We start from the raw sequence: 12,188 nt of genomic DNA on the forward strand, positions 1-12,188 counted from the left end.
AGAAAAGACCATCGTTAGACTTTATTCAAACGCTACAGTACTAAATTTGAGGCTTCACACAGCGGCAGTGCTGTCGGCAAGATTTCCAAGTTCCGCCTGTTTTGGCTTTTTTCCTCCCCCCCCCAAGTGCCAACTTTTTAACCAGAACAAAGTCGCTACATCTCGTGGTGGACTCTTAAATAAATAAATAAATAAATAAATAAATAAATAAATAAAGGAGACGTGCAGATGTACGTCCATATTCTAAAACAAAGCAAATACTTTATAACTAGGCTATTGTAAACACTAGTATATTTCCAACTTTTTAACCAACCTAGACTTATAACTTACAGTACATCTCTCACAACATTCTTAAAAGGACCTTAAATGTCTTACTCTTTAATAACTGGAGTCTGTCCGGCTGCTGAATTCATTCGGTTTGAAGATAGATCTTTTTTCTTTAGTTGCTTCGACATGACAGATATAGAAAAATACTGCTTTTTAAAAAGAAAAGGTGAAAGGTTGCAATTCTTACTGTGTTTTTGGTTCTGCAAGTGTGTAGCGCGTTGCTAAGATACGACAAAGCTACCGTTTCATAGTGAGGCCAAACAAAGCACGATTCCTCCTGGGTCAAAACTCCCTCCATTTACACTTCGGCTAGCTCTGCAGCGGGTGCTACTGGAATAAATGTCATCAGGTATTGTTATTTTATACCGTGATTATCCTAAGATTTATTAAAGGGCCATGACAATCAGACATAATCAAATTCCCCAGCTGGATACTAATAACGTGTGAAAAATTAATAAAACAAACAAAAAAATAAATATATGTAAGATTCAATCGGATGAGCACAAGGAGAATGGCAGAGGCTGGTAAAATAATGCATTAAGTGTTAAACATGCTCAGTCAATAGTAGGCCTACTTCTCTTCCAGGATTGTAACCAGCCTTCCTTTAGTCTTGTCACACTGTACTACATAAACATGAAAAATAGATAGCTTTAAAAGTACCCTGCTCTTCAGCATCATGTTTCATGAACCTCATCTGTCACCTGAATCGGAACAGATCCCAGTCAGCCTAACATGCTATGACAGTTAATGTTTGAAAATTAGGAGGTGTGGTTTCCCCTCTGCCACTGTACTTCATATTAATATGCTAATGCCTATTGGAAACAAGCAGGACTAGATGTTTATTTAATTTATGTAATATTTATCGGGGAATCTAAAACTTAGAAAGAAGGGGGGGGGGGGGGGGGGGGGGCTATGTGGCCATTTTAGAAAATAACTGAATCATTTGACACAATTGTCAGAAGTCTATGACTGAATGGCAGCTGCGTTCAGGATGCTTAGTACGCGTGTCCACTTCTCCCACATTTCTTTCTAATACAATAGAAGTTAAGCAATTGCAGAGTGGAGTTAGATTGAAACATTAATTCAAAAACAGCCTTCAAAATACTTCTAAATACCTCAATATCTAACTACAGTGTGCTGTTGCTTGTGCCAGTTTACTGTACTTTCACTGCAATTTTGCAGGACTTCCTATTCACAGGGTACCCATTCAAGGTTACAGATCTTATGTTGAAATAAAAAATAGATATACATTTGAAGCCTTTATTGTTAGGAGGGGAAAAGTGTCTTGCAATCTCTCTCACTGTTACACTGTATGTGTGTCAAATGAGTCTGTGTTTAAACCTCTCCAAACAGGGTCTGCTTATTAACAAAGAAAATAAATTGTATTTATTGTGTGATAACCCCCCAATGCACTCTACACTGTACAGCACTTAAGCTACATGACATTTGTGTGAATCAGTGTCTACTGAATTTAAGGATGCAGATCATAACAAATACTATGATGCAGTTAATACAAGGCTCAACAACCAAAACTACTGCAAAGCCAGGCAGACAGTACCACTTACTCTGATAAGTATTATGAGCACTGAACTGGGGAGCGAGATTCTTCTGCTTTGTACTGCATTGGGGCATTTTTCACAATTCCACTTTATTGACAAATTACAGAATTAAACTGACTGTGAACTCAATGCATTTCCAATGCCGTTTGTTGATTGTGGCCCAAGGGGTGTAATGGGATAAGTAATGGAGCATATTGTGGAGATATCAGCAAACCAAGGTGATTTTGCTTAAAATCTACCACTGTGCTTACTGTTTAATCACTAGGACTCGGCTTTTATATTTGGGACCAAATGTACATTAAGTGCACTGACACAAATGTCTGATTTGAATCAGCAATTTTTACGGAGATGTTTTCAGATACAGGTAGATGACAACTTGGCTCATTTGATGGATTAAAACACACAATGGAGCCAGTAAACTCACCATGCTATGGCTTGAGGCCTGGTCACAAGCAAAATCTGTCATCTTGTGGGCAGGTTGTGTAGTGAGGATAGGTTGGAGAAAGAATGACCTTTAAGAAGCTACTTCTCTTTGTTCTATATACAAATGTCAAACTATATTTCGTAGCAAATGGCATGGGGGTACAGTATTAGATAAGGCTTACTTGGATCTTTTGGTAATGTAATGAAATCCAACAAAACACACGTAAAAGAAAAGCAGCACACAAAATCAAACATTTTGTCAGCAGTTGTTTAACATTATCATGATACAATAACATGAGCAACATATTTGTTTACTGGAAATTACAGCATCATAAATGTCCTTGATTTTAACATGCTAGTTTTACTTTTTGTAGTTTGTACTGGCAGAAGGCACCGGTGTCACTGTCCATCCATCAACAGTCCAAAGCACCTTTGACCATTGTTCCATAGTCCAATTTCTGTGTTCCTGTGCTTATTTTAGCCTTTTAGTTTTGTTCCCCTTTCTTAACAGAGGTATTCTTACTGCAACACATCCTTTAAGTCCTGATTTCAAGAGTGACCTTTGTACTGTTGGTTTGATGGACAACGACACCTGTGTCTTCTGCCAGTTCTGTTGTCAATTCAACGCTTGTCTTCTTTCTATTCCTTAAGAATATTATCTTCAAGTATTGCTCATCCTTGTTAGACAGCATTTTGGGTCTTCTAGTCCTGGGTTTGTCAATTACAGATGATGTTTCTCTGCACTTGTTGGTTATATTTCAGATACCACACCTTGAAAATCGAGTGATACGAGCTATTTCACTCAATGTTTTTCCTTCTTTATGCCAGTTAAGATTGTTATAATAGCAGAACACACTAGTGGAGGCTTTAAGTAAATTGTTGATGCTCATAATGCATCAGAGTAGAAAAATGCAACGTCTAAGACTTTTGCACAGCAGTATATATTATATATATGCATATACACACACACACACACACACACACACACACATATACAGTGCTCCCCTTTATAAATCTCCGATTTGCCCCATAATGCCATTACACTAGCACTTATTCTCATTATAAGGTGGAACACAAATAGCACAGTCCCTTAACTATGGCTCCCGACTACAGCGTTATAAAGGGGGAGCACTATATAAATCACTATTATAACACATTTATTTTCGAAAAAAAATAAGGTATATAAATGATGGACATTGACTAAATGTTTTTGGTTTCTTTTTAATCACTTGATCATTTATCCTTGACCATGACTGCAGCATATGCACTTAATCACGTAATTCGTGAGACAGTTGATTGGACACTGGATATGGAGTGATTTCAGCTGTTGAATTGCAAGCAATAAAGAAAATCACAGAAAAAAAACCCCACAATATGTCAAGAGAGCAGCGCCTTCGTGCAATCGGCATGTTGGAGGCTGGACTAGGGCAGCGTACTGTGGCTGGCCGTCTTGGGTGCTCACAACCAGCAATTTCAAACCTGGCGAGACGGTATAACCAGACACACTCTGTCAATGACAGGCCACGAACTGGGAGACCAAGAGTCACAACACCTGCCATATATATATATATATATATATATATATATATATATATATATACACACACGCACACACAAAATATCTTTCTTTTCTTTATTATCCATTGAAAAAAAGCTTTAATATGCCCCCCCTGGAGAACACATGATATTAAAAAAAATAATAATTTGACAATTTCTATAAAATCAGAGAACTAGGAACCAAATTAGTAAAATTGCAAACCTCACAAAATGTTAAAATATTGTTTTAAGAACACATTTTAAATATATTATATATACCACACTTAATGGCTAATATAGCAGGGGAAACAAATTACTATCAGCAAACCTTAATTCACTTAGAGAGCTTTTAGCACTAAAACACAGATTAGCATTGGCCACAGTGTTAAGAAACATATCCATCAGGCTGAAGCATCATACGCCATTTGCATGAGCATGAGGTTGAGCAACAATTAGCTTTGTTTGAAAATAAATGGAAAACCTTTATTTCTGTCTTCAAATTGGCAAGTTATTTAACAGTGACAAAAAATACATTCTGTTATTTTATGGCTTGGCTCAGCAGCTGTTAACATGTGTGTTTATGTAACAATATATATATATATTACTGTTGTTTCTAGTACTAAGCAGTTACTGGAAAACCTCAAAATAGTAGTATCCACAAGTTTGCTGCATATAGTGTTAGCTTATCGAATATAAATATAGGGTACATGTTAAATTCCTATCAGTCTAAAAAGTTACATTCCAAATGACAATGCAGTTATAAAATACAAATAATAGAAGTGCTGTTAGGCTGGCCAAAATTAATTAGTTTATCCTCTGTGCCTTACCATTACCTACAAACTGAAGCACTTATTGAAACACTCCTGAGGCCTTTTTTGATGCAACTGTCAAACTATATTTCGTAGCAAATGCCATGGGGGTATAGTATTAGATAAGGCTTACTTGGTGTCAAGATCTTTTGGTAATGTAATAAAATCCAACAAAACACACGTACAATAAAAGCAGCACACAAAATCAAACATTCTGTCAGCAGTTGTTTAACATTATCATTATACAGTAAAAAAAATTACTGGAAATTACAGCACCATAAAATGTTCTTGATTTTAACATGCTGAATTTACTTTATGTAGTTATATCCCCATATATATATATATATATATATATATATATATATATATATATATATATATATATATATATCCAGAGGCATATTAGTTAAGGCTTGAGGTTTGGGAATTTGTCTCCTGGGTTTATTCAGGCTGGGGGAAAACTATTTTGGATGACAAGTAGCTAAAACAAAACTAAAGTTTTTTTTTTTTTTTTTTTTTATCCCAACTGATAAAACAACACTACCAGCTACTCTGTAAGTCTTCTAGAAGTATTACAGCTCCAGTACTGGTTCAGAAGCATATTAAGGTAGTGGTATGCCACAAGCTAGGATAAAGAGAACTATAGGGCTTATTGCCCAACCTTATTACACTGTGTCCTCAGGAGCCAAGTCCAACTTGACCCGACCACGGTAGGTTTACTGTTGAGTCATGTGCTGCTCCGAGATCCAGCCTCTGACTTGAATCCACTCTGGGAGAGCCATGCCTGTTAGCAGCACTGGGATTTGCTCTCTGCTGCCACTGTCTCCTGATCCAGTTTTACTGTATCCCCATTACTGTCCTCACTGGGGAGACCCTTGTCATTGATCAGGATGTTCTCCACCAGGAATCGGGCTGCTTCCTCCACATTAATGTTATCCTGAGAAATGAAACAAATGCATCTTGTGAGACAGAATATTGTGATTAATGACTATCTATTGTTTTTTAGGGAGTGTCTGAACTCAAAACCCGAGTACATCCGTTTTCAAACTTTGGTGCTTTTTACTAGACGAGATCTACCTTAAGTTTTTAGAGAACAGAGCTTATATTCCACTACCTTATCTCACCATCAGGAGTCAACAGTACAGTATCTTTAATAGTAGTGTGTCATAAAGAAGGGGGTAATCGGATCCATACAGTAGCTGGGGTACAATAAAGGGGTAGTGTAAAAATACCCTTAATAGCTAATGGCCTGAAAAATCAATTGCCCAACACCATGTGTGCCAATAGTCCGATACAGTTTTAGACCATTTTTTCTTAAAACTGTACTAACACTATGGTGCATGTTGTTGCTTTTTTACAACCATTATGTCAATCCAACACCAATAACCTAAAACATCTGATAAGAAAATCCTTAGGATTCAAGAATCACCTGTCTGGTGATGTTGCTTTTAATAATTTGTTATTTGAACATTTCGCAATAGTGCATATGCTTTCATTCTAACGTTACATACTTTTTGGACGGCCCATCAAAAACAAATGCTGAACATGGTTCTTAAAAGATAAACATCTTGACAAGAAGTCAATGATTCATTTATGTAAAATGTAGTCCAATGGAACTGGAAATACTGGACCTCAAAAAAGAAGCTAGTCATCTTCTTTATTGCTTTTATTTACAACACTTTTTCCCCCAATGTGCTTGCTTATATTCCGTGAAGAAACTGAAAAAACAGAAGATTATTTTCCATTTACAGCACTTATTTCCCCAGAAAGAGAGACTTCTTTATTATTTCAACAGAATAAAAACTCATTCTCAGAGACTAGCTGTTTGTGGGAGTATACAGTAAGCGGACAGTGGCACTTAATTATTGATAAAAATGAAAACAATAATTTGGGATAAAAGGATTTGTGAATGTTATGTATCTCATTATTAAAGTAGACATGAATCCCCTGTGGCATATAGCAGTTGCATAACTCGCTGTGGCACTTAGCACTCTAAATATGCATATGCAGCACGCATATTCACATAACATTATCTTTGTTTTAACATGCTGGTCTAGACCAGCCATAAATGGTATATGGAAGCCCAACAGCTCAACTCCCCACTTTCTACAAAGAGCGTCTCAGCTTTGCTCTACACCTAAACTTATTATTAAGGATACGATTTGTCACGGTGATTTTTAGTACATTTCACGGACAAGTTGCGAAAAAAAAAACAAGAATTTACGGAAATATACACAAAATCAGCATGTCAAATAATAGTTTTTATTACCCTGTCAAAAATAAAACGTCAAATCACACAGGCAGCACCGTGTCCAAGAAACAGGGCATCACAAAGATCAGAAAAAAAGACCAGAAACAGATAAACCTCTCTCTTTTTTTTTTTTTTTTTTAAATAAATTTAGTAGTCGCCATTTTTTACCCAATTTGAAATGGCCAATTGTATTATTTTTAGGCTCAGCTCACTGCTACCACTCCTGTGCTGACTCAGGAGTGGCAAATAGCCGCCCCTTGGGAGCTCTCGTCCACAGTCGGCAGTGGAATAGCCTGGACTCGAACCGGTGATCTCCAGGCTTTAGGGTGCATCCTGCGCTCCACGCAGAGCATGGATGCGCCACCCGGGAGCCACCTAAACCTCTCGTTTTATCTACAGTTTGCAGGAAATTAAGAAAAAGAAGATGTTCAACGGCAATCTAAAGTATTCTGTTTAGCAATATTTAGTTTTAGAGAAAGTGAGTATTTACTAGCTACATTGTATGAAAAAAAGTTAAGAAATTTCATTAATATGTTTTGAAGATGCAAGCCCACATTTTTGTTTAAAAAAAATAAATAAAACAACAAGCGATGTATGCATGTGAAGATCACAACCGAGTTTACAGTAACATATGATCTATTCATTTACATGCTCGCTCAGCTACAATATACAAATCTCATTCGCTGACCCACATAGCTACATGTAAATGCTGTGTGCATACACAACCAAACAATTTACAGATATTCACATATTTGTATTTTCAGTGCATGACATTGCATTTTAAAGGAAATAAAGGCAGTGCCTAACCAAATGTGTTTTTACATCCAATTTGTTCAAATTCACGATTTCTGTGGCAAAATCGTATCCTTACTTATTAAGGATAGTAGAATTTTTTTTTTATGAATTGTTAGAACTCTTTAAAAAGTTACCCTGCAGTAATGTTGAGCAACCTTCCACAGCAATTACTGCGACAGGGGACATTAGTCTCCATCAGCAGCTGCAATGAAAAACTATGAAGAGATAAAAACAGTAAAACCAAAGAGCAGGAGCCAAGAACCATTCAGCCTTAATGAAAATATCCGACAAGTGAGGGCTGTCGGTCTCACTGACCGTGGGATGACTCGAGGACAGCTGTCACATGAGGTTATTGGTTATAGAAGAATAACTGCACTTTGAATGACTACAGGACTTAGGAGGAGGAAGAGGTACAGTACCTTGCGAAAGTATTCGGCCCCCTTGAACTTTGCGACCTTTTGCCACATTTCAGGCTTCAAACATAAAGATATGAAACTGTAATTTTTTGTGAAGAATCAACAACAAGTGGGACACAATCATGAAGTGGAACGAAATTTATTGGATATTTCAAACTTTTTTAACAAATAAAAAACTGAAAAATTGGGCGTGCAAAATTATTCAGCCCCTTTACTTTCAGTGCAGCAAACTCTCTCCAGAAGTTCAGTGAGGATCTCTGAATGATCCAATGTTGACCTAAATGACTAATGATGATAAATAGAATCCACCTGTGTGTAATCAAGTCTCCGTATAAATGCACCTGCACTGTGATAGTCTCAGAGGTCCGTTTAAAGCGCAGAGAGCATCATGAAGAACAAGGAACACACTAGGCAGGTCCGAGATGCTGTTGTGGAGAAGTTTAAAGCCGGATTTGGATACAAAAAGATTTCCCAAGCTTTAAACATCCCAAGGAGCACTGTGCAAGCGATAATATTGAAATGGAAGGAGTATCAGACCACTGCAAATCTACCAAGACCTGGCCGTCCCTCTAAACTTTCAGCTCATACAAGGAGAAGACTGATCAGAGATGCAGCCAAGAGGCCCATGATCACTCTGGATGAACTGCAGAGATCTACAGCTGAGGTGGGAGACTCTGTCCATAGGACAACAATCAGTCGTATACTGCACAAATCTGGCCTTTATGGAAGAGTGGCAAGAAGAAAGCCATTTCTTAAAGATATCCATAAAAAGTGTCGTTTACAGTTTGCCACAAGCCACCTGGGAGACACACCAAACATGTGGAAGAAGGTGCTCTGGTCAGATGAAACCAAAATCGAACTTTTTGGCAACAATGCAAAACGTTATGTTTGGCGTAAAAGCAACACAGCTCATCACCCTGAACACACCATCCCCACTGTCAAACATGGTGGTGGCAGCATCATGGTTTGGGCCTGCTTTTCTTCAGCAGGGACAGGGAAGATGGTTAAAATTGATGGGAAGATGGATGGAGCCAAATACAGGACCATTCTGGAAGAAAACCTGATGGAGTCTGCAAAAGACCTGAGACTGGGACGGAGATTTGTCTTCCAACAAGACAATGATCCAAAACATAAAGCAAAATCTACAATGGAATGGTTCACAAATAAACATATCCAGGTGTTAGAATGGCCAAGTCAAAGTCCAGACCTGAATCCAATCGAGAATCTGTGGAAAGAACTGAAAACTGCTGTTCACAAATGCTCTCCATCCAACCTCACTGAGCTCGAGCTGTTTTGCAAGGAGGAATGGGCAAAAATTTCAGTCTCTCGATGTGCAAAACTGATAGAGACATACCCCAAGCGACTTACAGCTGTAATCGCAGCAAAAGGTGGCGCTACAAAGTATTAACTTAAGGGGGCTGAATAATTTTGCACGCCCAATTTTTCAGTTTTTTATTTGTTAAAAAAGTTTGAAATATCCAATAAATTTCGTTCCACTTCATGATTGTGTCCCACTTGTTGTTGATTCTTCACAAAAAATTACAGTTTCATATCTTTATGTTTGAAGCCTGAAATGTGGCAAAAGGTCGCAAAGTTCAAGGGGGCCGAATACTTTCGCAAGGCACTGTAAAACGTGTGTTAAGAAGACTGCCAACAGGTTTACAATTTTGCTTATTGATTTAGGCCTGCTAATGGTATCTTCTGCAATTTCCTTTTTTAACCTGGTATCTTAATGTAATGTGAACTGACAAGGACAGCAAAAACATTTAAATACTCATGAGCACAAAATGTGTTCTTTGTACCTGTGCAAGTTTCACAAAATGACGAATGAAATACACAATAATATAAAAGGTGGACCTTCGATGGACAAGAAAATAAATTGAATTTTTAGATTCCATAGTAAAACTTGAAGGTTCAATTGAGACTGACCTCTTCTGTAAACCTACTAACATGCACCAGTATTTACACTGCACATCCAATACACACTAAAAGGGCAATCCCAAAGGGTCTAGGAATAAGAATACGAAGAATTTGCTCAAAAGAAAGTGATAAACTAAAAATAGATGATCTGATAGGATTATAAAAAGGTCAAAATAATCCCATTAGTAATTACTTTCTCTAAACTTTTTCCTAATATTTCTAAGATAGTTTGGAAACACTAATTCAGAAAAATTGAAAAAAGTATTTCTTAAGGCCCCAGTTGTAGCATTCAAAAGAGAAGCTAATTTAGGTGATATTTTAGTTCACAGTAAACATAAAAGAATAATTGACAGAATAGGTTCTACAAATACTTGCACTAGTACATGTAAAGTGCGTAAATACATGGATAAAAGTAAAAATATATTTAAACACAAGAACAACACATATCCACTAAAAACTAATACCTACTGTAAAAATAGCAATGTTGTTTATGAAAAATGTGATGAAATCAAATATGTTGGAGAGACTGGAACAACTTTATAAAATAATTCAGAACCACCTTTCATTAATTAGAAATAAAAAAATGAATGAACCAATAGTACAGCACTTCACCAGTCAAGCACATGACATAAATGATGTGAAGTTTGTAGTATTAGAACAGGCTAATCCTCAGAGCCAGCATTGCATGACAATATAAATACAAGTTTATATAAAATAACATTAATTAGAATTAATACAGATTTAAACATAGAAGTAAAAATGATGTCACAATATGTAGAACACCATTACATCATGTAAAAATAAACGCTTCGATATGTTGCACATATCTTTCTCAAGGGAGATGTGTTTGAATCAAAACATTGGAGGTATTTATATTATATATTAATACTACTACAACGTATATACTGTATATTACTCAGATTAGGGGAATTATCCATATGGTTCTATGCTGAATACCTAACATGGTTTAGGATTTTTTTTTAGTGCAGTATAAATGTGCATTAAAATAGCACTGACCTCATTGAGTAGCTACACTTCTAGTCTAACCCTTCACCTGACCTGCCAGTTATATTAGAAATGAGCTTATTAAAAAAAAGAGACAGGAAATTACTAAAAGAATAACAATAAACATATCTCTAATGCAACATTTGAGTTATGCCAATACTGAATCCTAAATGTTGCACTTACAATGTATTTATTTTTTCTCTTATATACAGTGAGTTGAGCCAATGAGGCATTGCTTTTTCCCCCCAGTTAAATCAGGCACCAAGCTGGGGGTTACGGCTCCTCATCTTCCACATTAACTGCAAAGCACTGATGCTTCCTTCAAGACAGACAGGGTCCACCTGACCTACTTTCATTTCTAATGGGTGCTCTCAACATGCATCCCTTTGGAGCACTGGGGGATTAAAGCTTCTGTGCTGAAAGCATTTTTAATAGCCGATTAACATTTTTGAATTTAGATGAAATGAAGTGTATGTGGTGCAAATTTATTAAATGCATTTATTATTATTTTTTTTTTTAAATGTAGGTTGAAAAAGTTCATAACAGAATGTCTTAAGGATTTACAGTGGGGATGGCAACAAACCAGATCTTTCTGGCATGCAATGAGGGACAAGTATACTGACCAAAAAGGGCTAGGAAAAGGAATTAAGAACAGAAGAAACCGTTTCTCCCCTGAAGATCCCCCTGGGGCCGTCTATCTCCCTGAAACACTGAACTAGTGCACAAGGTATTTCTTACATCAACACAATGTTGACGGGGGACAGGTTAAAGGTCAAACTGTAGTACACCAGCTGCTAGTGAAGACATGCATGATATCTCATATCAAAACCTCTTTGATCTTTAATCACTTCAACACCATGACGTACGCACGTATGTCAAATGAAAACCCACTTACAGTACCATGCCGTACGTGTGTACGTCAAGTTTCCCATTCTTTTCTATGAGCGGTTTCTCAGTCTAGCGTTTCAGGTTTCATTCCCTAAGGTAGAGCTAATACTGTGGAATGTGCAATGAAAGTCAGGGGAGGGTCAGGTGACATTTGTATCCAATTGCGTGTTGTGTAGAGATTCCTATCTACCTGTGGGCATTTAGAAGACAGATATATTGCGGGAAGCCATTCAGCTTTTACAAGTATATATATTGTGAG

General features: G+C 37.0%; 2 protein-coding genes across 5 annotated transcripts in view; both read right to left on the reverse strand.

Moving 5' to 3' along the window:
• adgb (androglobin) overlaps nt 1-572 on the reverse strand; it is a 72,886-nt gene extending 72,314 nt beyond the window's left edge. Inside the window, exon 1 of one of the 4 annotated variants that reach the window (XM_034017338.3) lies at nt 376-570. In XM_034017338.3, the coding sequence (XP_033873229.3) occupies nt 376-455 (80 nt within the window). In that variant the 5' untranslated portion in view covers nt 456-570. Of the gene's footprint in view, nt 1-375 lie in introns of all 4 variants that reach the window. The other 3 variants (XM_034017339.3, XM_059025171.1, XM_034017340.3) reach the window with 3 other exon arrangements.
• Nucleotides 573-3,928: 3,356 nt separating this feature from the next.
• The window catches only part of LOC117411082 (ras-related protein Rab-32), a 35,278-nt gene continuing 27,018 nt past the window's right edge, over nt 3,929-12,188 (reverse strand). Inside the window, exon 3 of the mRNA XM_034018158.3 lies at nt 3,929-5,591. Within this exon, the coding sequence (XP_033874049.3) occupies nt 5,442-5,591 (150 nt within the window). The 3' untranslated portion in view covers nt 3,929-5,441. The remainder of the gene's footprint in view (nt 5,592-12,188) is intronic.

The sequence above is a fragment of the Acipenser ruthenus genome, chromosome 6, assembly GCF_902713425.1.
Source record: "Acipenser ruthenus chromosome 6, fAciRut3.2 maternal haplotype, whole genome shotgun sequence".
Lineage (NCBI taxonomy): Eukaryota > Metazoa > Chordata > Actinopteri > Acipenseriformes > Acipenseridae > Acipenser > Acipenser ruthenus.